This window comes from Trachypithecus francoisi, unplaced genomic scaffold (genome assembly GCF_009764315.1).
Source record: "Trachypithecus francoisi isolate TF-2019V2 unplaced genomic scaffold, Tfra_2.0 Lachesis_group1, whole genome shotgun sequence".
Classification (NCBI taxonomy): Eukaryota; Metazoa; Chordata; class Mammalia; order Primates; family Cercopithecidae; genus Trachypithecus; species Trachypithecus francoisi.
Window position 1 is genome coordinate 87,214,209 of NW_022681454.1, and position 27,655 is coordinate 87,241,863.

General features: G+C 40.8%; 1 protein-coding gene and 1 long non-coding RNA gene across 14 annotated transcripts in view; one reads left to right on the forward strand and one right to left on the reverse strand.

Moving 5' to 3' along the window:
* Nucleotides 1–399: 399 nt before the first annotated feature.
* LOC117085674 lies at nt 400–10,477 on the forward strand. 2 transcript variants are annotated; one of them, XR_004438045.1, is made up of 3 exons: nt 400–3,726; nt 4,529–4,704; nt 8,211–10,477. It is a non-coding gene; the product is annotated as an uncharacterized LOC117085674 (long non-coding RNA). The 2 variants fall into 2 exon arrangements; XR_004438046.1 differs by lacking the exon at nt 4,529–4,704 and having other exon boundaries at nt 8,211–9,084.
* Nucleotides 6,703–27,655, reverse strand: part of FAM13A (family with sequence similarity 13 member A) — a 418,718-nt gene continuing 397,765 nt past the window's right edge. For 10 of the 12 annotated variants that reach the window (XM_033214803.1, XM_033214801.1, XM_033214804.1 and 7 more), the window contains 5 exons: nt 19,682–19,777; nt 17,787–17,870; nt 12,377–12,573; nt 11,698–11,799; nt 6,703–9,048 (listed from right to left, as the gene is read on the reverse strand). In XM_033214803.1, the coding sequence (XP_033070694.1) occupies nt 8,922–9,048; nt 11,698–11,799; nt 12,377–12,573; nt 17,787–17,870; nt 19,682–19,777 (606 nt within the window). In that variant the 3' untranslated portion in view covers nt 6,703–8,921. The remainder of the gene's footprint in view (nt 9,049–11,697; nt 11,800–12,376; nt 12,574–17,786; nt 17,871–19,681; nt 19,778–27,655) is intronic. The other 2 variants (XM_033214805.1, XM_033214811.1) reach the window with 1 other exon arrangement.

The window sequence follows — 27,655 nt, forward strand, 5'->3', positions numbered from 1 at the left end:
GCCCTTCTTCAGCAAGCAGCTCTGTGTTCTCAGTAGTAGGAATAAGTAGACATTGAGGCCTCAATAGTTGGCAAAAAGCAGAGCTTCCTGTGGGAAAAATACTTTGAATAAGGAAGAAAAAGGACATTCGTATTATATAAGTTTGGCTGTCTCTAATTTAAAGAAAGTTAAACTTTATTGCACAATGACTACTAGTTCTTTCTTCTTCTTCCTTCTCCTCCTCCTTCTCCTTCTCCTCCTCCTTCTCCTCTTCCTTCTCCTTTTTCTCCTCTGTCTCTTCCTCCTTCTCTTTGTCCTTTTCTCCTTCTCCTCTTCCTTCTCCTTCCCTTCTCCTCCTCCTCCTCCTCCTTCTCTCTCTTTCCCCCTTTCTCCTTCTCTTCCTTCTTCTCATTCTTCCCCTTCTTTTCCTTCATTTCCTCCTCCTCCTCCTCTCAAATTTAGTTTTCCACGGAATCCCCTGTCCTTTGGAATTTTTTTTTCTTTTTTCTTTTTTCTTTTGCTTAGTATCTGTTCATTTCTCCCAGAATCATAGTTTGGAATTAATGTCCAAATAGTAATTAATCAGATGATAGAGATTAAAGTGAAGGGAGGGCATACACTGGAATAGCAAAATATATTTGCAGTGAAACCCAATGAACAGAATACTTCATGTTAGGTTCAAGTATCAGAGGAAAAACAAATACTTTCATTAAAATCAAAGCTACTTTTCAGAATTTCATTATATTCTTTTAATGAGAAATGTTTGTTGGTTGTCTTGTCGTCTTTGACTCTTAAAATGTAACCAAGCAAAAAGTGCCTAAGAATGTGATGCTACATTGCCTTTAACTTAACTCCGTTAGTAGCAGAGGTTCCATGAGTTATGAGTGCTCTGCTCTGTGAATGTCTCCATTTTTGAGGTGCCTTGTGCAGTATTGATAGGAACCATTCCTGGGCTCCACTTATAGACTTCTGTTGGTGAACAGGATCTCACAAAGCAGAACAGAAGTTTGTGATAAGGAAGAGGATGAAGAGAGCAGGTCCTTGTGTTCTTCAGAAACAGTGAACATTATCCTACTGACTTTGGACAAAGGGAGTTCTCCAAGTAGGAAGTGACACAGAACCTATCACAGTGCCTTTCCATTCCAGGTTTTTGGTAATGAGTGATGAATGAATCCCATGAGAGCAGAGCCCTGTGGAGCGGGTGGCAAATGTTGCTCTCTCACTACAGTTCTCTGCTTAGGGATGCTAACATAGACTGCCTCAGATGCAGGCAGGGTGTCCACACTGATCAGGCATGGCTTTGCATTAACATCTGTAGTGCCCTCTACTTGTGCAGTGAGATACTAGGATATGCAACAGAATAGGTGCTGGAAGAGGTGTCCACTACAGTGTGGACAGACTCTTTGGATCTGTATTAATAATAGCCTCTCCCATGGATTAGCTAGTCCAGGCTTTGGTGCTTTATTTCCTCCCAGAATAATGGAGGGTGTACTCCTTAGCTATTTGTAGCACCAAGAAAATTAATCCAGATGTCATCTTTTTTTTTTTTTTTTCCCTCTAGTGTGGCTGGATATTTGGCAGGGCACACAATCACATGGTCTTCAGATCTTCTAAAAGCTGATTTTCCTGGGCCTAATCCCATGAGAGTTGGAGACAGTCTATGATAATTACTGATTCAGCTCCTGCTGATGTTGAACTTACTGAGAAACTTAAACAAGAATTAAAATACACACCCACACACGCCTCAGATGGAGCCAAACACTAAACCAGATTAGTCTTTTGTGGTTACCTTTTCTTTAGGATTAGGAGGATCAGAAAGCAAGAGCAGATTCTGAAACACTGTAACCCCATTCCCCACTGGGTCATAAGAGGCTGGTGCTCTTGAGGACGAAGGTTGGCAGCAGGTGCCAACTAGGTACTGGCTTGTGGTCCCAGCAGAGCTGGCCTGCCACAGCCCAAGCTTCTTGTTTTGGTTGAAAAATGGGTCTTTTGGCCTTTCATGCCTGGACATTCTCTGGAACTCAGATGTTTGTGAACCAGGTTCAAGGACATTCTCTGGAACTCAGATGTTTGTGAGCCAGGTTCAAGGACTCTCAAGTTCAAGTCACTGGCAGATTGGAGAGAAGACCTAGAAGTCTAAGTGTCTGAGGTAATGAGAGGAGGGACGCAAAGCCTCAATGAGACTGCAAAGTCACCTGAATGGGAAAGCTTGCCCTATTGCTGGCCTCGGCAATGGCACCTTCAGGTTGTCCCCTGTACGGGTTGATGAGGGAGTGGAGGACCCCAGGTCTCTTCTTAGTGTCAGCTGTGGCCACAGGTTTCAATGAAATTTAGTATGTTGGTTAGGAGCGTGCCAAAATCAGAGCAACTCCCCTCCCAAGGGGACATTCAGTTTTCAGTTGTTAAAAATACACCCTGAGACAGAAATTTCAGGACACTTAAGTGACTTTGAAATCCATCCAAAGGTTACTCTGTTCCTTCACTCCACACATCTCAGGCATTTCCATATTGGTCTCAGCTGCCATGTCAATGGTTTATTCTTTTTACATTTTGGAGCAGATCTGGACCTCCCAAAACATTTTGGGGAGAAGTAGACTTAGAGGGGTTTTCCCTGCTCTGTGAGAGAAGGAATTTAGCAAGCATTAATTTTTCTAAGAAGGTGGCACAAGTTTTGATGTGATGTGCTGTAAAATAGTAATAGTCACAATTTATCGTATTCCCCCAAGAGAATGGGATGATGTTCCCATAGAATCTTGCTCATCCTGTTAGCAATAACTTATATTCTCTTTCTGATTCACACCAACAAGGATCAGAGGGTGTTGGTGGGGGAAATGATACGGGGAAATACAGTTTGTTTTTTGCAGGGATTCAGAATGTGTCTCTGGACTTCAAGATAGGAAGAATGTTTGTCTTGAGGCTGATGATAGTAACCACCCCACCCACCATCATCTATTAAGGATTTACTGTGTGGTCACTTTACAGTCATCCAAGCAAATTTCCATAATCACCTGATAAGATGGGTACGGCTTTTCAGAAAAAGAAACATTTCTGGAGGGTAAGTAACACAAATCATACAGCTGAGCCATCTGTCTGCATCTCAAGCATCCAGGCAGCGTTCGGCCTCTGTGGGTGTTGTCAAATGTGCTGGTCTCTGTTAACTCAGGGTTTTGGATTAATTGATGGAGCTGCTCATTTCCATAAACACCCAGGATGCAGTCTGCAGCCTCTGTTTAAAGTGAGGTCCTTGGACGAGCAGCCCGGCAGCACCCGGCAGCTTGTCAGCATTGCAGAACATCAGGCACTCCCTGGAGCTACAGCACCAGATCCCCAGGCAGGCGCACGTGCATCCAAGTTTGAGCCGCACTGCTTTCTGCTACTACAGAGGAATGTATCCTTTACTCTCTCCCTCCCCTTTGTCTCATCTTGTCCAGTAATTTTAAATTATTTAAAAGTAACAGAAAAGTGAGGACCAAGCTGTCAACAGTCCCAGACCTGCCAAGCCCCATTTGTCTGTTTGCCTGCCAGGATTCTAAAACTGCAATTGGGAATTCTGACTTTTACTGAATGTGCAAGTCTGTGTATATACAGCTTTGGTGAGCTAACCCTGTCAGGGATGACTGTGATATACTTTGTCTTACAGGATTCAGAATCCATGGCTAGAAGAGGTAATAAGGCTATTGGGAGGGCCTGCTTCTCCTCAGTCCGCCCCCACCCCGTGTGGGTCTCCATTCTGAAATTTCCATTCAGGTACTTCACAGTTCTGCAAACTATGATAGGACTAGAAGTGAAAACATCGTTGGGGGGATTCAGAGGACATCAGCCTTTGTAGTAGGCTGTGGAACCTGGTGTACTTGGGCTTGTGTAACTTTCTGGTCCCTCAAAAGAGGCAACATCAGAATATTGAAGAAAATGAGAGTCACTAAATATAGCTTGTCGTTTTTGCCCAAATTTTATTACTTGAGCCCATAGTTACCAGAATTATTCAGGGTGAGCTTCAGTTTTGGCAGGACAGCATTAACTTGCATCTGTGTTAGCAGTATTGCTTCTTTGTACTCTGAAGCCAGACAGATCTGAGTTTGAATCCTTGTTTTAGCACTAGGCCCTTATTCCAAGCCTTTTTTTTTTTTTAATTTCAGGCTTAGCATATTTTTAATGCTTACTTTCTGTCACTTAGAGGATGTATAGCAGCACATAAAGGACACTGCATGCGTACCCACCATGGCAGCTTTGTGTCCCCAGCTGTCAGGTGGGACATGGAGCTCCTGCTGCCCAACTCTCCAGGCTGTTTGACGTCTGAGCGAGGGCACACTTGGCCACAGACAGGAACGGGCAGTGCAAAGGATGAGGTGCTCCCTCCACACAACTGAAATGTGTCTTTCTCCAAGTCTCTCAGTTCTCTGGTGGCCTTATTAGTTTCAAAATAGTAAATGGCTAATGTATTTATTTGTGATGGCCTGATTGGCTTTGGAAACGTACTTAATTTTTAAAAATTTGCTTTAATGCCTTCATTACTGCACTCCTCCAACGCTTTCTATGAATTATTTTAAAGGCATCTGGGCATAGAGCACAAGCCCACTTTTCTAGCTACAAAATGGACATGCCTGAAGTGTACGCCCAGCTTGCATCACCTTCCAGTGCCCTGCCTGGAGATAGAACAAAAACTTAATCCCCAGGAGGCTTCTGAGGGGCTCCAGGGAGTCACAGGATTCCTTAAAGAAGGAAAAGGTCAGACCCTGATCCTGATGACACTATCAAAAATTCTAGAACTTTCACAGTTTAAAATATTTTACATTTATACAAAATAGTCATGTATAAAATGTTTTTTGTGCATTTTACATTTTTAAAAAGGACAGTGGTAATTTCAAATGCCTTCTGCTTATATATCATGGAAATAGTTAGGAGCCCATATTTTTTACAAAAACTATTTGTGGAGATTTTCATGACTGTATGGGTGTTTTCAGTTGGAGGACTTGCCAAACCTGTGTTTTGAGGCACACACATGATGTCTGCTTGGGGAAAGTGGCCAGTGCTACTGTGCAGTGCATTTATACGTGACTCTGATTTGGTGTGTGCTGTGTTGGTCACCACTTAAAAGTAGAGCCAGTGTGCACAATTTGAATGTATAAAAATTTGAAAATATGTTTAGCCAGTCTACTCTTCAGTACATTTTAAGTGTTGAGTGGAAAAAAACAACAAAAGGAAATGAATGAAGTAAAGGAAAGCACTTACCCGAGTTCTGTCAAACACAAGCGCTTCAGAGGACACACTGCTTCAAGACTGCAGTGTGGTGTATCCCTCCTCATTGATTTAACTAAGTGGATACTGAAAAAGAGCATCACAGAGGCATTGATCTTGGTGCAGAAACCACCTCTTCCCACCCAGGGGAAAACAAACTAGGAAGCAGTGTAGCAGGAAGACCCCTCTTGAGAGCAACACAGAGTTTAGACTACAGCCAGCTGTCACAAAGCTGTTCACAGTTTATGGTGTTCAGCTATAAATATGCCACCAAAAGCATAAGGTGTTACTCTTAAGAAAATGGCATCTTCATCAGATTAAAAAGCTCTGAAACCAAAAATGATCCAAACTTAAAATGTTGATTTTCCTCGTTAACTCTGTGATCCGTTCTGGACACAGGGCCCAATTCTGTCTCTTGAGAACTAGGCAACCCCTGGGCAGAACCAGCTTAATTAGCACCATGGCCATCCCTTTATGCTGAGAGTAAACCTAAATATTCACCTTATAAGGAATTCTAAGCTCAACCACATTTACAATGCTCAGCCCTCGGGGTTCCAAGACTGCTGGTCTTGGGACACCTAGTGTGACATTTATGAAACAGCACAGCTTTGAGTCATTTGTCCTTGGCTGGAAACGTCACACCTGGGAGCAGGCACACCCTGCAAGAGGCTATTCCCTTGCCACCCAAGCAATGAATTAGGATGAGACAAAGCAAAAATTACACTGTTATGGAGACATCACTGATCCCTGCAATGAATAATAATCTTTTGACTTTGAACTGGTAGGCAAATGGAAGAAATCTTAAGAGCTGACAACATCCTAGCTGGTAATTAAAAAAATAATTAGTATTCCAGTTTGAAATTTGATTGGTCTTTCACGGAAATTTTCCCTCACCTGGAGGTCACCAAATTGTACTAGCTTTTATTATTTTTTTTAAAGCAGCACAGGACAAACTTCTACCATCTTGAAAAACTTCTAAGCTAGCCCTTATCCTAAATCTTGCACCTACAAGTCTTAGAACATGAAATCTGAACTAAAGGATTCAAAGATGAAATGTAATGATATCATACTTAATATAAACATCTATTTCAATGTTTACTCCAGACTAAACACAATAATAGTGCTTATGAAAATTATAAGTCTGCCATCTTTAATTCTTAAGTTTAGACTTATGAAATAACTCGACATTTATTTTGTTGGCATGTGCTAATAATAAACACACATTCCCAAGACAGCAAAGGAAAAACCCCAGTCCAGAGCATTCTGTCTGTGTGAAGCCAATTAAGATACCGCCTCTAGTGCCTTGAGAGAGATTTGGGGCTGCAGAAATGGTTGCTGGGGAACGTATCTCCCTTGCAGAGCCAGAAACCACTGACTGACGACTGTCTTCAAATAAGATCTACTGTGAAAAGGGCCTCCCCTCATTTCATCTGGGCTCCATTCCATGAAGATATGTTAGTGGAAATTACAAAGGAAAACACAACATCCCATACACAATTTATTTTATATAACTTGGTGTTTTCTTTTATTGAATCATACAAATTCAAATGATTCCTGAATAAATCTTTTGTTAATTAATTTACCTTTGGCAGAAACAACAGATTCCAAAACAATTAGTAGCATCTCATTTATTTGTAGCTTAAAAAAAAATTCTGTAGCATATTTTTCAAAAACATAGTCTTAAACAAATGTGCTTCAAAAGCTAACTAACTGGTAATGATCTGATTACTATCATAGCTTATTTAAGAGAGCTGTTACTTGAAGGACAGACTAGACATGTCTTTTTTAAAAAAACAATTTTTGGTCATGTGAATGATTCATGTTCAGATTTCAAAAATAGGAAACATCCTAAAGTGCATCATTTTATTTATAATCTCACTCCTTGAAATTATAGCAATCTGCAATGTAAACAGTAGAGCAAAGAATTCCAAACTATATTTTTTATGTACATTTAAACCTGTAGGATTATGTACCGTCTTTGAGTGTGGATTAAAACCAGGGCACTTCCAACACATAGCTCAAGCTTCCATACGATTAAGAGCAAACTTAAAGGCATTCTTTTTCCCCATCCTTGACTTAACATGCAGCTGACAGAGGAGAGCTGCTACCTCACTTCAGCAATGGAAAATGTTGCTGTAAATCCCATTAGACCAGCCAGTTCCTCACGACCCTTTAAAACTGAAAACTGGTCAGTATAGTTTTACATTCCTTTTCTTTTCCTTAAAACTGTGCCCTTTAAGAAGGCAACTTTTAAAACATACAGGAGGGTGGCTCTGCTGTGTGTTCATCCTGTAACACTTGTCGTCAAAGGCAGAGCTCCTGAAGCACCTTCTCTGGTCAGCCATGGTGGGCGAGCAGATGCCTGGGCTCGGCCTCGCAGAGCACAAAGGTGGACCCAGAACCCACTGTCCTCAGCGCAGGCGCAGGAGTTAAAGTAACAACACATCACAAGGTGACGTCAAGCACACTGAAGAGATGGATGATTTGGTGTTTTACATTTTCTGGTCCCGCCAAAATGTCTAATATAGACAGCTTTGTGACAGTCTTTTGAAAAGAATTATAATTGGCCAGACAGAATGACTTTTTTTTTCTTTTTATACACGATCTCGAAAATAGTGTCATTTAGATTCTGCCTTGGGCTGAGCTCTGAGGGCTACATTTACCTGTCAGTTTGGGGATTTTAGTGCAGATATTTTTTAAAAAATTAAACTCTGGTAAGTACTCAGGAGGCTGAGAACATAGGCCCCTTCTCTCCCCTGACCCTCTGTATGCAGGCTAGGACTTAAGCGAGCCCCTTTATGTTTGGCTAGTGCCACAACAAAACAGCCCCAAACAGGTTGCCATGAGCATGCTGGCCTGGCTTGGTGTTTGATGATAAAATCTGAGACTGGTAAGTGCAGTCAGTGTTCAGGAAAGAATCTCCAGGCTCTTCTCCCATCACTTGGTTTTAAAATCAGCCTTCATACAGCTGCTTACCATCTCTCTGTCCTCTGCAGATGACCCAGTCCTAGGCAGGGACCAAAATTCCTTGTTAGCTGAGGAAGTCCTGAAGAAACACCCTGAAGATGATGACTGCACTGCCATTGTGGGCAGATGCACCTTCTATCTACCTGAGGGCTGAAGGGGAAAACCTTTCACACACGTGAGGAAGGCGCAGCTCTGTGGAAAGGTCACCAGAATGGCAGCGGCAGCAAATAGGGCTCCAGTGCACGTTTGCACTTAACTGGGTCCAAGGAGAGCACGGCCCTCCACAGCAAGTTTGCTCTATAGAATAAAGTCCTGAGCTTGTTTTTATCACAGTTAGACAGAGAATGGTCTCATGTTTCTCAGTTATCCAGGGAAGACCAGTGTATATTCTCTGTAGATGAGTGTTGTCTAATGTAGTGATTCATCTCTGCTAGTGTTAGGAAAGCTCCACTACTGTGTGTGTGTGTATGTGTGTGTGTCTGCGCGCACGCGCATGTGCACACACTGCAATCTTGACTTCCCAATTACAAAATGCCTAAGTCAGGTCACATTGTCTTCTTCCAGCCAGTTTCTAAGGCAGGCAATGGAAACGGGAGCCGATGCCAAATGGTCTAGAGGCAGAAGGGCCGCATGCTTTGCAGGGCCAGCTCCAAGGCTGCCTTCCAGAGCTGCTCTTTCTCAGGGGAGAGTAAACTCTCACTGCAGCTGCCAGCCCCCTGTGCTCGGGCGGGGGTTGCCTCTCACATGGACTTGGAATCCGTGTCTCTCTTGCTGATGAGCACCTCCAGGAGCCTCAGTTTCGCCTTTATGTGCTTGTATTCACTGTATTCTTCAGCCATAGGAGTGCGGTCTTCCTTCTGGACATTTCTAATGCAAATAAAGGAAAAAGGGGTCTGAGGATCATTTTCTGTCTTTGCTAGATACTATTCATCGGGCAAATTATCATTGTGTGTAGAAACTTTGCAGTTTATCAACTTGTAGAATCAGTGTGGCCAAGTGGCCCTTGGTCTTAAGACTGGAGCTGGATTTAGACAAATAATGAAAATGTTTCACCCAGAAGGCAACATGCAACTGAGTTTTTATATAATTAATCTGGCATCTTGTATGACAAGAAGGCTAAGAAATGCAGACATTCTCTCTGCTAAGTATGAATTCACATTGAGCTCTCATACACCACAATCCTTTACTCATAATTAATGTTTTCTCATTCTTATATATTTCATCTTGTGAACTTTTAAATTTTTAATTAGCAACTAGTCCACCCACAACTGTTTTTTTTTTTTTTTTTTTTCAAAAACAGACAGTACTCTTGCTTATCATAAAACAGTCTTAGAATTCAGCAGCTGGATTCCATAATACTATTACAATAAGCCTTTATAGTTTGAGTAACTTTCCATGCATCATATTTATATGCACAAGTATTTGAGAGCTTATAGGTCAAGCCCTCTGCTAAGTACTTTGTACCCATGATCTAATATAACCCTTATAACACCTTGATGAGACGGAGCCATTTCTATACTACACATGTTGAAACCAGCACAGGAAATCAGGTAACTTGCCTGCTCTTGGCCACCATGCAGTGTGCGCTGCTGCTTTGTGTTTTATGGGAAATTGCACATGGCCGACATTCAAACGTAGGCTTCCTGCCTTTATTATTAAAGGGCAAATGTGGGTAAGGAGGATAGCATGGGGCTTAAATTGTTCAATGAATTAAAAATAAACCAATCTTATTCATACCCTGCCTTGTTCTAGGAAAGGATTCTAGTGGTTTCTCAGGGGGCAGGGCAAGGAACAGGTGCTCAGGAATTGGAGCATCTGGAACGCAGGCGCCCGCTGTACTCTGAGGGCCTTCACTCTCCTCAGACATGAAGTCATGGAACCAGAGCTTATCTCCAAGTCCCTCATAGTTCTAAATGTTTTTGACAATTAAGTTAATGTCCTCCATTGACATTTTCTTAAAACCTGGGCGTTGCATAATTCTACATGGTTCCTCATGTATAAGACGTCTGTGCATAACGTGACTTAGAATATAAAAAAGGATAAACCAAAAAATAGGCTTATATGAAAGACTGGAAAGATACACATCAAAACATTAATTCTGATTTGTCTTTGGTTATTATTTTGGGAATTGCTACTTAAATTTGCTTACCTATATTTTCTAAATACTCTGCAGTGGGGGGAAATGAAAAGCAAATGTTTAGGTATAAAAATATGAGACATATCCAAATCACAGATCCTAAAAGTAAATTTACACAATAATTGTTAAACTAAACTGAAATACAATGTATTTTAAATGACAAAAAGTTTTATGGTGCTTTTATTTCCCCAAACTTTCAGGAAGTATAAAAGAGGACTCAAGAGAAACAATACTTACATAGCTTCAGTAATCTGGGTTAAAACCAATTTAAAATGATAAAACCTAACTCCAATGTAAGAGATGCAAGTCTGTTACTGGTTCTTTCCTCAGGCTCCTACTGTGACTTTCAGTAAGATGTTTTGTGTGCTGTTCCTTGTAAACATGAAAGACTAAATTATGCCTTAAAATTCACTGGCGAGAGGCAGCCCATCAACCAGGTAGATTTACTGCTCTTCTTTTTTTTTTTTTTTTGGAGATGAAGTCTCGCTCTGTAGCCCAGGCTGTAGTGCAGTGGTGTGATCTCGGCTTACTGCAACCTTGGCCTCCTGGGTTCGAGCAATTCTCCTGCCTCAGTCTCCAGAGTAGCTGGTACTATAGACCTATGCCACTGCACCCGACTAATTTTTTGTATTTTTAGTAGAGACGGGGTTTCACCATGTTGGCCAGGCAGACCTTATGTCATCCACCCACCTTGGCCTCCCAGAGTGCTAGGATTATAGGTGTGAGCCACTGCACCTGGCTGACTTACTGCTTTTCATGCATATTTTTCATTTAAACTTGGCAATTATCACCTTCATTTTTGAAATGAGCTTGAAAATCAGTAATACTTAGATCCCTCTTTCCCGTGTTCCTCTAGCTCCTTTTATTTAGAGATGAGGTCTCACTCTATTGCCCAGAATAGAGTGCCGTGGTGGACCATAGCTCCCTGCAGCCTCAGACTCCTGGGTTCAAGCAATCCTCCTGCCTTAGCCTCCCAAGTAGCTAGAGCTACGGGTGTGCCACTATGGCTACTTGGCTAATCTCTAGCTTCTTAAGAAAAAAGCATTGGTGCCACCACCAGCTGGAAATGCAGCTTCCTGCTGCTCATTGTAGATAAGAATTTGATGGCACAGGTTCGTTTCATAAATGTCAGCTGAATCTGCATTACTCTTGGGCATTACCCAAAGAGCATTTCTTCTGGGTGGTCCACACAAATCCCATCATCTCACAGTCAACCTCTGACGGTCCCTGGGCACAAACCCAAGGACCAGGTTACAGGGAGGATGCAGAAGAGTCCCCCGCTTGAAGGCATTCCACAGATCTGACAGAAAAACAAAAGGGATGGGTGTGTGTGGTGCGGCGGGGGTGGGGAAGGGAGGGCGGGGGAAGACAGGCACTACCTTCCATTCTGTCTGAAAAAGTTGTCTTCAAAATCCCGAAGTTTCTTTCGAATCCTTTTCTTTTCTTCTCTCATTTCCTGGAGGTGTTCCAGGAGTTCAGGTCTAAGAGAGAGGAAGCATTGCAAAGAAATTAAGTTAGATTTGAGTTGTCATAAATGTAATGAATGTGTAACTCAACAGGAGCTGTGCAGAAAGGGGAGGCAAATAAATCCAGAAACTGCTGAGGGCATTGAGGGGACGTGGAAATAGATGTTTTCCATTTCCTGAAAGCCAAACATGCTGGCAACAGATCCAGCTTCTGGGGGTTCCTGCTACTTAGGAATTCTTAGGCCTTGTGAAATCCCATGGCACTTTGTCGTATTTTTCTTTGAAAGAAGAAGATGACGTCTGTGCTTAGCGTGTGTTCAGTGATGGGCTGTGATGTACAGAACCACACGGTGCCATTTAGAGAGAGAACTTCTGGTTGTTTAAACAAGACTCAAAAGAAGTTCCCTCAAATAACATGGGCTGAAGCATATAAAAAAAAAATTAAAAAAAAAACAACACTGTTTTATCCAGATACACCCCAGGTAGTCACATGTATTTTATCAGCTAATTTATTTAGATACAAAGGCTAAGATAATATTTAAGACAGCTATTTTTACCAAAACATTTCACCGCCACCACCAAAATGACATACATTGAGGCAGCATGGAGATTCGAAAGCCCTGTGTCCTGGCTGCATTTTGATGGTATTTTATCATCCATTGGGGAAATAAAGCCATCAGCATCATCTTCGAATTGGTCCAGAAAGCATCGTGCGCTGAAATCGGGTTTCAGAGTGACCATGAAGTCTGGCTTCACATTGCTATCGTCTTCTGACCCCTCCTCTTCTTCCTGGAGATACACAGCAACCCCAATAAAAATCTGGTCACTTTTTGGGGCACACTTTCATTATGAGTATCATTTAATAATCAGACACCATAGAGTTTCTTCTGTATCTACATTTAGCAATACATATGTACATTACAGATATATTATTGAATATCCGTATTCAATATAAATATACACATTTAATAACACAACATAGCCACTCAATAGAGAAAACAGACTGCAAAACTATTTTCAAATAAGTGTACAGCATGTTAATAGTTGTCAGGGTGGGGTAAGAAGGAACAACCATCACAATTTATAACCTAAATCAGATGAACTAAAAGGATCCAAAATTTTCCAGCTATGACAGTACAAAACAAAATTCATCACCAGTAACCAGTGCTTTAAAGGATTCTACTACTTGTGTATCTCAGAGGGCTTTTTAAAAAAAATCAGTCTGAACATTTTCTGAAATAAAACAATATAACCTTTCTATTTAAGAATTGAGATTAGGAAATATTTTATGGCTGCTTAATGCACAAAATTTTAGGGAAATTTTAAGAAGACTGAAACATACTATATTCTCATGATTGAAATAAGAAAACTCAAGCTTTTCCAAAGAACTTCCAAAGGCCAAAAATCTATTTTTCAGCATACAAGATTCTAAGAAAAGTATGATATTCTCTGTATTGATAATGCAAATAGAAAAATAATAAAGCCAGATCAGCATTTCTTAGAGCCAATTTAAGGCTATGTAAGCCTAAGGAAGAGATAATATCAGAGTCTGAAAGATTTCAAAAGAAGTGATGTACTGCCAAAAAGTAGTCAGACCACAGAGAATAACTTACTATCCTAAAAAAATTTAAAAATTGGTTCAGAATACAGCTATATGAAAAACGGTATGCACAGCATCAATTATTACAGGTAAACCAAATGGCTTCCATGGCAGTGCAGCAAAAAAATCTCCGGAGACAGCAGCAGTTCCTGCTGGAGGGCAAAGTGCAAGTGTGCAAATGGTTCATGGTAAATTTTGGTATGTTTAATAATGGTGTTTCTGAAGAGAAACACTGTGAAGAAACAAGCCACCAAACCAAGCAAAACAAAAAAGGACTATCATATAACTGATATCAAAGTATTGCTATGAAAATAAAATTGGCAAAAGCTAGGTGGCTTTTCCAGATTGTCTCAGCTGTGACTTCAGATCTTGAGTCTCTTTAAATTGTTAAAAACATTTAAAACTTTACAAAGTAAAATTGACTTTTTAAATGAATATGTTTCTTTTTGTTTTAGTAAGAGTAATAACAATTCCCATCGACATAGTTTTGATAAAAATTGAGATAATGTATGTCAGGTACCTCATAAGGCACATCTGGGACACCGGCTGTGCACATCAGTTTTCTGCTCCCTCTTTCCTTCCCCTCCCCTGGATAAGGAAGACAGAGTAGAAGCACCTGACCATAACTCAGCGGAGGCAGGAATTGGGGCCTATCTGTTCACTGCTGTCCCTAGAGCCTGGCCAATGCTTGCATATGGCCAATAAATGGCTGTTAAACAGTCTAGTAATTCAGTTTGAAAAGAGAACTACAAAAAACTATTAGAAGAGCATAAACACCTGGGACAGCTAACGAAGTTACATATAAGAACTTAACGGCCTTTAATGAAATCAGGTGTCTAGGTCTTATCAATTATATCCCAAAGTCCCGAGAGAACTTAATGTGGAAGTCTGCCTTGCACATAGTGAGCACTCAATATTTTTTGAGATAAATGTAACAAAATTACTCTTAGTAGCCTTTGACAATCACGAGGAAAAATAGCAAATAGATTTTCAAATAAGACAGTCATCGTAAGTGTTGTAGATACTGGATAGATTCTAGAAGGAATTAATACATAGATAATATATAAGCAATTGGGAAATAATCAGTGATCAACTGATGAGACTGGTTCCTTAAAAATGAGTCACGAAAACGAACCATTTTTCCTTTTTTGATAGATGTAGTATTTGGATTTCAATAAACAACCAGGTAAGCAGACACTACGAAAGGAAAGCTGGCTGCCCAAATTTCTGCTGAGTAATGACTAAAGGATGACATGAACCTGAAGGGCATTCTACAGCAGCCCCTGTGCCTGACCCTGCCTTACTCAGTATCTGAGTCACTTGGACAAAGAAAAGGCATATTCTCAAAATGTACAGATAATACAAAGCGGGTAGGGATATCTGATATGTTGGAATACAAAAGCTAGATTTAGTGTATTTCCTACAGCTGAAATAGAAGTATGAGATGTAACAAATTAGAAAAATTCAAGGCCCTATAATTAGGAAAAAGAAAAGCTGGATACATCAGGGGCAGTGCAGAAGTATACAGCAAAGTGTTAGTCATGCCAGGGCCATGAGCAGTGGTTCTCAATGGGGGTAATCTGTTCCCTCGGGGACGTCGGGCAATGTCTGGAAACATTTTTGGCTCTCACGACTGGTGAAGGGGTGGTGGTGGCACACTACTGGCCTCTAATGAGTGGAGGCCAAGGACTCTGGTAAGCAACCCACAAAGCACAGGGCAGTGCTGCACAACAGTTACCGGCCCCAAAGGTCAGCAGTGCTGAGGCTGACACCCTATCCTCTGACAGGCCAAAATGAATTCCCAATACCCTGACAGTTGCATAGGCAAGAAATTGGAGGCATGAAAAGGTCTCAGTCATCCAGGTCAAGGTAAAGACTAGTCTTTGGTTCACTGTTCTGATTAACATCATATCCAGATTAACGTCTAGTTCTGGGTATCAGTTTTAACAGCAACACTGATAAACCAGTGTGTGTGCACACAGCAGAGCTAGAAGACCACTGAAAGGTCTGGAACCCATATCACATAAGAGTAAGAGGAACTTGGATAACAGATTGTCATAGGGTGTGGAGTGAGAGTGGGCAGGGCAGGTGACTGTAAATACAGGTAGTGCTCTCAGGGAAGAAGCAGTATCTTTATTTCATGGTGCTCCAGAGGGCAAAACTAAGCCTATGGGATAGAATGCAATAAATTGATAATAATTATGAATATTTTAATTTCAACTATTTTCATTAACTTTTTGTATTTATCAAACCTATACATTTTAAATTACATGTTATGTAATTAAGATAATTATAAAACCAATAATATAAGTTGTTAGCTATTATTGATACTCATGTAGTGAGTGACCTAACTACTCCCATTGCTGTAAACTTTTCAAGCTTGAGGATGGAATCTCTCTGTAGGGACAATGTCTCTATTCTGCCAGAGAAGTGTTAGAGGGGATTCTTAGGTTGGCTAGGAGAACTGACTAGATGATCTCTAGGTTACTTTGGGTTGGAAAATCTAGGCCTTCAGAACTTGAGCTGGCTCTAGTTCATTTACAGCTGGTTCGCTCCCAAAAGCATTTAAAACCAGGGGTGAGTTTTGGAGAAACCACTTAGATACAATCTTATCTGCACACACACCAAATTCTAAATTGGAATTGCCAAGATTTAGTACAGTCCAAATACATTCTAATAGGCCTGGCCAACAGGAACAAAATGAACCAAAAGACAGCACTGTTTACAAAAGCAAGGTAGTCACTGCAAAATTATCTGAAATTTTGACCATGATGTGGGCCAGGAGATAAACCACAGCCAAAATATACTTGTGAAAAAAAATTAAGCTAAAGGATAAGAATGGGAAAAATGTCTTTTATAAAAAAAAAGAGCATCCATCATTAGGTTATCTTCATCTAGTGAAACCATTATTAAGTGTCTATATTTTGGATGTGTTCAAGAACACATTTTTATCTAGTAATAGTTCTATTGCATGCTGCTAAGAGAAACATGCTAATTTTCATACACACAGTTACCCAAATTTCTCCAATTACTGTGGTTTCATTCTTGGGTGACATTACCAGCCAGATAAAATTTGTCTTTCATTAACATCAAGCTTATTGTAAGAAAATAGCTCTAATTTTTAAAGACACAATATAGTATACTGGCCCAAATTTCAAGTACCGAGTTTAGAGCATTTTCATGAAACAAATTCTGCTTAATCCAGTGAGCACAGTCATTGCCTAATACCATACAATTAGGCATATGAAGTATTAAAATCTGCAAAAGGCAAGAAAAGGAATACATAAAAGAAGACTTTATAGCTTGTGGTGCCTTACCTCAGACAAGAAAATGGAGAAGTTCTCAATTGGTTTCCCTCAGTAGACAAGAGTCCCCCATATACTGAAATAATCATTCCTAACTATAGCACGTAAATGACCACCCCAGGCTCGGAACTGTCACAGAAATATGACAAGTGACACTCTTAAAACTCACTTCTGCTTCAGGTTTAACTCTTGCTTTGGAATTAAATGACTGTTAGAAAAACAATCACTGATTTTTAAAAAAATGATTGCCTTTGATTTTCCATCTCCAGAGTTCTGTATAAGGCAGTCTAGTTTGTTCAGTTGTCTAGAAACAAAAACATGAAAGAGACTGATCCTCGTATGGGCCAGTTAGGGTCTCACAGAGGCACGCTGGTCTATGGGCACAGATTCCATCTCCCATTCTAGCAAAAGTAGCCACTGATGACAAGGATTATCTGTACAAAATCTGTATTACTGGAAAAAAAATCAGGACATATGTTCTGGCAGCTGTCAGTCATTCACAGCACCTCATTTGTAGATTAAGAGCAGATTTTAAAATTAGTCCTGGGGACTAAATGTGCTATGAGACAGTCAAGAAGGAAAAGCTGGAAATATTGCACCCACAAATCTGTCAAAAACTACTAATTGTAGAAGTACAATTTTGCATTTTTATATGTTTATATCTATTTCCTATGTTAATTTTGATTTTTCTATAAACAGAATATGAGATTCTTTTTAAAGTTGGTCTCATGAGCTAATTTAAGATTTTAGAATACAGAAAATAAAACCAAACGAAAAGCATTGTGGACAACAAAACCAAACAAAATAATCCCTGAAAACAAAGTAAAAACAAAATGAATGACAGCAAATAATACAAACAAAAAAGAGCAGGGAATAAAATAAAACCAAAGAAATCAGCTAAATGAAACTGGAGAAATCAGCACTCTTTAGAGGGAACTGCTGAAAGTCGGTTATATGCAGCTACTGATTTTTAGGGAATGCTAGGAGAAGCCATCACCAAAAGGCCCGATCACACCCCCTTTCCATTCACCGGAGGGAGGGGAGGAGGGAGGGAACGGGTGCGGATTTAGCAATGGGTTAACAGCTGGGGTCTTCACCTTTATCTCCTTGAAGAAGGAAGCAGTTTCGCCCTCGATAATTGGCTGCAGCAAAGGGCTTCTCCGCTTGCTGGAGGGGGAACCCTGTGACAGGTGTTAACAAGTAGGTTACATTCCGAATCCCTTTCCCTTTCCCTCCAGCTCTCGGCCTCCTCTGACCTCACCAGTATTTATTAACTTTTAACTCTGCATTCTTACCCCTCCCTGCCAAACACTCCCAGGAAAACCTGAAACAACAAAAGTTCTTTTTCCAAGTTGCTGCTTCCCTTCAGCGCCCACACACATAAATCGAGGAGGACAGAGTACAGCAAGAACAGCACAGGACTCTATCTGGCAGACACGCAGAAGAAACCCAAGGAAAAACACCTGCCTCCCACCGCTGCCCCGCCAATCACAGCAACCACAAGAACACTTCGGCTGTAGTCAGCTAAGGAGATCACACAAGCTCAGAAAGCAATACAAAGGGGCGCTGACTTCTCTGTTGCACGTTCACCCTACTTAGGGACACTATGGGTTCCTGCCTGGAGAATGAAAACAACTCCTTGGATCTAATCGTTTTATTTGTTAGTTTAGGACATTCCTCCAGAATACCCTAAAGTGGCTTTCTTCAAATACACCTGCCTGAGATCTCTGGACCCTCCTTTCTTCGTTAAATACATTGTTAAAAGAAAAAGACAATATCCTAGGCCTAGAAATAAGAAGGGCATTTAAGGCCGGGCCAGACAGGAGCAGCAGCTAAAATGAGTATGTATTGCAACGGCAACATCAAAGTGAGTTTGTGTCTGCTTATTAAAGAGCCTAAAAGCCAGCAAGGGAGATGGGAGCACTGAAACAGAGGCAAATGTTTCCCCAAGAGATGGACAGGGCAGAACACCCCACTCATAAGCTGGGGGTGGAAATGTTGAGACTGGGATGAGGGATGGGAGCAGGTGGCTGGGCCCTAAAGACTTTCCTGTCACTGAAGGCAAGCTGCTGCTCCCTACTCTTGACAAAATCAAAATCCAGGAGCCAAAAGCAGCAAAGTTCAAGGATGGTGGCCACTGACAGCAACTTCAATGAGCAGCCTCCTTTCCTACACCTTGCCACATCCTCCAAGAAGAAGGGCCTCTTTCGGCCGGGCGCGGTGGCTCAAGCCTGTAATCCCAGCACTTTGGGAGGCCGAGATGGGCGGATCACGAGGTCAGGAGTTCGAGACCATCCTGGCTAACACAGTGAAACCCCGTCTCTACTAAAAAATACAAAAAAACTAGCCGGGCGAGGTGGCTGGCGCCTGTTGTCCCAGCTACTTGGGAGGCTGAGGCAGGAGAATGGCGTAAACCCGGGAGGCGGAGCTTGCAGTGAGCTGAGATCTGGCCACTGCACTCCAGCTCGGGCGACAGAGCAAGACTCCGTCTCAAAAAAAAAAAAAAAAAAAAAAAAAAAAAAAAAAGAAGGGCCTCTTTCTTGAGTTTCTCAGAGGATTTTCTCCCTGGACACAATTCCCAAGGGAGTTATCCCCTCTTGGATGGGAGGGACTATGAACAGAGGGCCTTGGGACCAGAGCAGCACTCTTTGGAGTGAAGAGGCCTGGAGAAAGCGCAGCCCTGCCCCCTTGGTGCTCTGTCTCTGGCCCAGCACATCCAATGGATGTACATGCCTTTGGGGCAAAGCATGTCCTCCAAAAGGGAAAAATAAATTCTGTCAGCTTCAGATTTGCCCATTTTTAACAAATGTAGCCTCAAGGGTCTTTGATAAAGTCTTCATTCCTCAAGCTGTGGGCCATGGATACTAATGGCTGATTCAGCCATTAAAGCCTATTCTTTAATGAGAAAGCAGGTTAGGGCCCTAATTCATATATCCAGGGCCCATTCAAGCAGAAAGGTCTTGTAGCGGCCACAGGAAGGTGTTCTACTCACAATGATGGGTATGGTGTTGGCTCGTGACAGGATCTGTTTGACCAGCCGGTACCTGTCATATAGTGGCTTCATCACCTGACGTTCGTTCTTTGTTACCTGAAAAGCAAGAACGAGAGCTATGAGAAGTCTGCTGCTGGGAGTCACGACCAGCTGTCTAAGCATGCTCTGGGCCTTTGTAATTCTAGAGAAACTCCAGATGATGCAACTTAAGTCTTACTATCCTCACAAAATTTATTTAAACTGATAATATTATTTATTCAATAAATATTCAGATTACCTACTTCAGCTGCAGATCAGTGGAAGTCACTCCATTGGTAGTACAGCTTTTTCTAAATCCAAACTAGGATCATTCTCAGTTTCCTGTTTAAAACTCCTCCAGGTTCAGAGTTCCCACATGACTATTTTCTGAGCCCAGGGAAAATGAAAGCATATATTTGCTATAAGACGTATCATGTAGGCTGTGCACGGTGGCTCACGCCTGCAAGCCCAGCACTTTGGGAAGCTGAGGCAGTCAGATCACCTGAGGTCAGGAGTTCAGACCAGCCTGGTCAAGGTGAAACCCCGTCTTTACTTTAAAAAAAAAAAAAAAAAAAAAAAAAAGCTGGGTGTGGTGGTGGGCGCCTGTAGTCCCAGCTATGCAGGAGGATGAGGTGGAGAATCGCTTGAACACAGGAGGTGGAGGTTGCAGTGAGCCAAGATCACACAACCAAGATCACACAACTATACTCCAGCCTGGGTGACAGAGCAAGACTGTCTTAAAAAAAAAAAAAAAAAGACATATCACGTAGTTCATTCACTTGTCTTTCTCCTCTATGAAATTGTTATGTTTCTAAGAACAAGATTCTGGCAAACAGTGGGTATTCAAGGAACATTTGATGAAAAATACATGCACTGATTCATCTGTATATCCCTAATAGAATCTGGCACAGGGCTAAAAAATGTTTAAAGGACTGATTCTCCAGGCAGTGGAGAGGAATCACACCCAGCTCCCTGGTATAGTATTGGAAGCGCCTCATACTCTTTCTGCTGTTTCTCCTCCCCATCACACCTCAAGCTCCAGCAATAAAGTAGGTTGTCTCAACCTGCTTGTTTAATTCCCTCTACCCTGCCATGACTTCCTCTTTGCTCTTTTGTTTGGCAAATTCCAGATCAAGAGCCACTTGCCTGTGCAGCCTTCTTCCAACATACCCCATTCTGGGAGACTCACCCATTCTCTCCTTTGTTTCACCACCCTGCCGGTGCATACCCTGTAATTTCATAAATGCTTTTATACTCTATTGTAGCGATATGTTGACACATGTCTCCTCCTTGAGACTGTAGCCCCTTGAGAGCAGGAGTTTATGTTTTTGTATCCCTAGTAACTATTTCAGTGCCTGAATACTTCGTGGAAATATTCCATAAATATCAAATGAGTGAATAAATAGTTCAAACATAAATAGCTGTGCCCGATTCACAGATGCAGTCCCATTGGTTACTTAAATGGGGAATGAGATGAAGCATCTTTGTTTCAAGTTAGCTGTTTGTCTCCTGCATTCTCTTACAACTTCACACATAATAAGGCAAGAGTTTTAGAGGTAAGGAAGGTAAGTAGCATTAGCTTTGACCATTTCTTTTATGGGTTTTTTGAGCCTTCAAAGATGACTCTGGATTATAAAGAAATGGATGATCCTTTGTTGCCTTTTGTATTTGCCTTTCTCAAAGTGATCAACAGAAAGTGTGCTTTGGATAAACTTGACAAGTTAGAATAAGATCAACAAGAATAACAGCCTTTTATTTCTTGCTCTTCTGTTATCAGATAACTAACGGGCAATTGGTATTTTCTTTTTCTACTATCTACTATACCATGAGGAGTTTTATAATTTTACAAACAATGACTGTCAAAACTAGAAGGGTCTCAAATTATTTTACAGAAAAAGACTAAGGATCAAACCGCAAGTGTCACCCGCTACACAACTACCACCCAGCTGAAATGAAGACTATGTGTAGTGCTGGCAAAGATGTTGAACATCTGGAACTCTCCTTCACTGCTGGTAAGAGTGAAACACTTTAGAAAACTATCTGGCAGTACCTACTAGAGCTGAACTTATGACTCGTCAATTCCACTCTTCAGTATATACCAAACAAAGGTGGCCTTAAGTTCATCAAAAGACATATGTAAGAATGTTCATAGCAGCACTATAATCCCAAACTGGAAATAGTCCCAAACCAGAAATCGCCCATATGCCCAGTGATAGAATGAAGTATGTTCCCCAAATTGAATACTACACAGCAACGAGAATGAGTGAATCACAGCTATTGCAACATCATGGATTAACCTCATAATAATAAAGCTGAGTGAATTACACCAGACACAAAACATACTGTCAGATTCCACTTACATAAAGGTCAAAAATAAGAAAGATCCACAGAGTTAGATGATAGTGGTTTTTCTCTGTGGAACCTTAAGTCATGGTACTGACTGGAAGGGAACATAAGCGAGGCCTCTGGAGGATCAGCAACATTTTGTTTTTTGATCTGGGTGCTGGTTACCTGGGTGTGTTTACTTTGTGAAATTTCATCAAGACATATGTTTATAATTTGGGCTCTTTTCTCCACTTACGTTATACATGGTAAGCATCCCAAATCTGAAAATCCAAAATCTGAAACTTTTTGAGAACTGACATGATGCCAAAAGGAAATGTTCATTAGAACATTTTGAATTTCAGATTTTGGGATTTGGGATGCTCGATCAGTATAATGCAAATATTCCAAAATCTGAACAACCAAAATCTGAAACACTTCTGGTCCCAAGCATTTTGTATAAGGGATACTCAACCTGTACTTCAACAAAAGTGCAACGATAGCCACAGAAAAGTGTGAGGAACAGAAATGAAATGATTTGTACAATGTCATATGTAAAATGACAGAATTTAGGACTGTCGGACACATGAAATAATTTTTTAAACAATATATATAGAACACGGTGTAGATGACATTAAAGTACATCCTAATGTCAGCATATGACACATGGTGAAATATAATGTGCAAGATAAACAATAGATGGTTGAGTAACCAAAGACAAACTAAAAATAGAAATAGGAACCAGCCAGCATCCCCACTGTGAACTAGCATCCATTAGTAGTTATTTGGCAGAAACATCTTTGAAAGTAAAACCAACCAGTTACGACAAATTTGACACAAACCAATCTCCTTCTTACTCTTTATTCAAAAAGGAAGTTTTCTACTTGGACTAGATGAGGAAGATCACTGGCTTAATTCTTCGGCTCATGACATTGATATTGAGGTTTTCTACAAATTGCTCATGTTTTCAGTAAGTGGCTGCCAGGAACTAATCACAGGTGGGTGATCTGACAAAATCCAGTGTTTTTGACTATGGAGAGTTAAAACTCGTGATTCCACAAAACCATTGTCATTTAACAGAAGCACCAAAAATATCAGAGATCTTTAAGTCTGAGGTAAGAGAAAGGTAAGAATAATGACCTGATTTTTACCATAATCATTTTCATGATATATATTTGAAGCCAAAGGCTCAGTGATACTAAAAGTTAATGCAACTTTTATGCATCATAGTAACGATCAGTGCTTGGTTTGTAAGTGGGGTCAAAATTTAATCAGTAGTCATATGAACAAAGCAGGACCTCCGTTGAACTGTCAAAAAAGAGCTATTAAATCTACCATAGGAAAACCGTTTGAGCTGACGTCTCTTATTCTTGACTCTTCAGCTGCTCAGGGATTCTGCTGCCCACCAAGAACAGGGCTCTGAATGAGCTACTGAAATTCTCTCAGCCTCAGTTTTCTGAATGGTAAACTGCAGAAATCAAATTAGAAAATCTTTATGCTTCCTAATTGCTTGGAAATGACTTTAGGCCAGGCATATAGTATATTCTCTCTTCAAAGTACTTTCACTCCTCTGTCTTCAAAACTTTATTTAAAGTGATAGTGCTGAATGGTCTTCCAACATGTGGAACTAGGGTTATCAGTAAGACGTATTTTTGCACATAAGTGAAACAACGTAAATATCCAGATGTGAAGATCTAAGGGGAGAATGCAGCACTTCCACTCCGTCTTTCCTTAATGATTCAAATAAATTGTCATTTGCTGGTCTCTTACCACCCTATTTGGTTGCCCCGTAAGTTTTGGATATTTCAAAACACAAAGGGAACACTAGCCAACAATTATCCACATTTAATTAATGGCAAGTCTTGAACAGAAATCATAAAGGCCTGATTAGGCAGCTGCATTTGTCTGCCTTTATCTTTTGTGATGGTTTTGGTCTTAGCCTCAAATAAAACTTCCTTACTGCAATATCAGTTTAGTTGCTATTACCTGACAAAACCACAAAGGTGAAAGGTAAAATGATGAATGTATTTACTTTAAAAATAAAGATAAATGGCCAGGCGTGGTGGCTCAAGCCTGTAATCCCAGCACTTTGGGAGGCCGAGACGGGCGGATCACAAGGTCAGGAGATCGAGACCATCCTGGCTAACACGGTGAAACCCCGTCTCTACTAAAAAAAACACAAAAAACTAGCCGGGCGAGGTGGCGGGCGCCTGTAGTCCCAGCTACTCGGGAGTCTGAGGCAGGAGAATGGCGGGAACCTGGGAGGCGGAGCTTGCAGTGAGCTGAGATCCGGCCACTGCACTCCAGCTTGGGCGACAGAGCGAGACTCCGTCTCACAAAAAAAAAAAAAAAAAAAGATAAATTAGAACTATGAAACATTAAGAGCTAGAAAAGCCTTATTTTTTAGATGATAAAATTAAGCACCAGAGAGGGTAATGATTGCTCAAGGCCACAGAATTGGGTCCAGATCCGAGGTTTATGGACTATCCAGTTGTCTTCTTTCACAAAAAATCTGTGATGATTTTTGGATTTGAGATGCTCAATCAGTAGCACGTCAATATAGCATAAAGGATATAGTGCTGTCAATATAACACAGAGATGTAGCATTATTCTCTAATAGGGTTTGGCCAAGCTGCCTTCATAATGAAGACTTCTGCCTTCCTAGCTGAGAGTTTGCCTATATTGAATTTACAAAAATTTGTGCTTATGAACTGTGTCATAGAAACACAACTTTGTGAGAAATTATGTCATAGACAAACCATGCGGCCTCAAACTCTCCTTGACAAAACAAGTAGTTTGAGTTTGTGTGTGAGGGGTATACCTCTGAATCATCAAACTGCTAGAAGGAGAAGACAAAATGAGATGGATTCTTATAACTGTTGCATTCTTGGCCTATTAATTTGAAAAATGGCAACTCTCTCTTCGTTATCAGGTAATCCTAACAGACTGTAAAAAGATCAGACAATCCAAAACAGCAGTTAACCAAAGGAGAATATTTATAAATGGCTCCAGAATTTGCATTTAAATTTGAACATGGCTGTGTCTAGGGTCCTCAAAGTTTAAAAACACACAAGATTAAAATACTCCACTGAGGAAGAACCAGAAGCTCTGATCAGGCAACCCATTCTCTCCCCTCTGTTTATTATCAAATAGTGGGATACACAGACATGTAGTTATTTACTGCACTTCTGTGACATGTTCTTTTGATGAGAAGATTCTTAAATATTGAAAAGGACACACTTTAATAAGAATAGGGAATTATATGCCTGTGTATACATGTATTTTTGTTTTTATATATGTGTAAGTCTGCAGAGTACCCTGATAAAGCAAACAGCTTTGCTAAAAATGTACAGAAGCAGCTGATTACAGTTTCAGCCTAAGATTTTACTAGTTAGTGCCCTTTTAAATCAGTATCTGTAGACTCAGAAAAAATCCACTGAATTCTGAGCACCTGCTTTTCTGAACAATTGGGGTTTGGAACAATAGTTTAACTCTGGAAGTACACGTATTTTTCTTCTAAGAAGACTGTTGTCCACATGGTATTTACAGTCCAGAGTCCATGGTAACACCATAAATCTAAGAATTAAAAGTTTACTCTTTGATTTTTTTTCAGACTGGCCAGATATCAAATGAACTCTGCTTTTCCTGAAGAGGTTGGAGCATCATATTCCAAATAGAGAGAGGCAGAGAGTTTGGCACTGGACCAGAAATGAATGATGCTCAAATTTCCTACAGCATTTGTTCCCCACCCTATGAGAGGCTAGAATCCAGACCCACCTGAAAGTGATAAAAGGAAATAAGGCAGGGCCAAGAATAATAGTTCATATTCTTAATAAGAGGGCTATGAAATGCACATTCTTTCGCCGGATTTAATCACTTAATCAGAAGGAGGCTACAGAAAGTAGAACATGTAATTGTAACAGAAGTGAAAACTATCATTTACTGTGCAAACCCAGTAAAAGCCACCCCACCCCACTTCCTCAGTGGCAGACATCCTACAGGTAAATATATACAGATAAACGTCTGTGTGTGTCTGTAATATCATTTCATCTCCTTGGGAATTTATAACAGGTATCTATTACATAGACAAAGCACCAAGGCTCTGAGAGGTTACCTAAGCAGCCCAGTGTCACAGAGATCATCTCAGTGGGGCTGGTTTTGAAGCTGGGTCTGCCAATTCTACATGTCTGACCCAGTCCAGACTGATTGAGGGAATCTGTTCTGAACTCAGAGCAACAAATACTACAGCACACAAAATACTCAACTGGCAGCAAGGTTAAGTCTATCTAGAACATAGCTGTGAGCTCCTAAGGGCCTTGGGCACGGAAGTCCTTAAAGGTGTCTATCAATGTCATAACCCAAATCCACAGAAGGAAAAGACGAAATGTTAAAGAAGGAAAACACACCTTCTCCATGAGGCCTGCCATACGGCTACACAGAGATCTATACTTTAGGGTTCTGAGCCTATTTTGGAGAAGGAGCATCTCTCTGATAAAAGAAGTTCGCTTCTTCTTCTACACATTTTGAACATTCCAGTGGAGAAGGAGAAAGTTTCACAGCGTATTTGAGCTCTAGAGCATTTACTATTTGGTTCAATGCCTTTAAAAAAATCCCAAACAAAGCTTGGCTGAAGCATGAACATTATCCCAGAGTGTCAGTATTTTCCACTGCAGGGACAGGCCAGCAGAATAAATCATCATCAGTGCCAGCATTTTTTTTTTTTTTAAACATTTAAACCTGATAAATTCAGAATAAAATGCCACCAAGGAGACATTCTACAGATAGTTATTGGACCCATGTCATGTGTCAGGTCTGGTGCTAGACACTGACGACTGGGGTCACCACTAGGTGAACAAAGCCCAGAATCCCTACCCTCCCACACCTTAGAGTCTAGTGAATTATTCTGGAACCTTCTTTATTTAAAAGAACATATTTTAGATGAAAAGACTATCGTATAGTCATGGCCGAGACTGAAAAAGAGATCTATACTTTTTGGCTATATAAAAATAATCAGTGAACCTAAACTTCATGCTTCCTTATACCTGGCTTTTAAGAATTTGTTTTGTTAGGTCTCTGACAACATTATGAACAAAAGGTTATTAAGAATGACTAACAAGAAGGGTGTCTGATGAAAAGTTCTTCAAGGAAGAGAGCAGAAGCCTATCGTGCTACCATTTCCCCCACAGCTAACAACAAACATTCCAGCAATGCTTGCTGAACAGTAAGCCACCGCAAATGCTTCCGTGATCAGGAAAAGGCAAAGCCATATTTTGTTCCTCACACTTCTGGTTCGGAATGGCAGCTGGAACTTCTTTACAGACAAACACTAGTTGCACTGCATTGCAGAGAGATTGAATTTTAAGGTAGATCATTCTAGTTTAACACCTTTCGTTTTATGGATGAGGAAGCCTACAGTCAGTGACAGCTTGACTCGGGGGAGACCTAGGGACAGGGAAGTCTTCAAACTCCAGGGGTCTTTACGCCCTATACTCTGCCCCCCCAACCCCTGGCCCCTCCACCATTCCTTCCTTTAAAGCAGTACATTAATGACTAAATTTTAGTTGCAAACAAATTTTTCACTGGAACCCAATTAAGTTCAACATCTACTAGACAGAACTTTCTTATTGGCTAAGC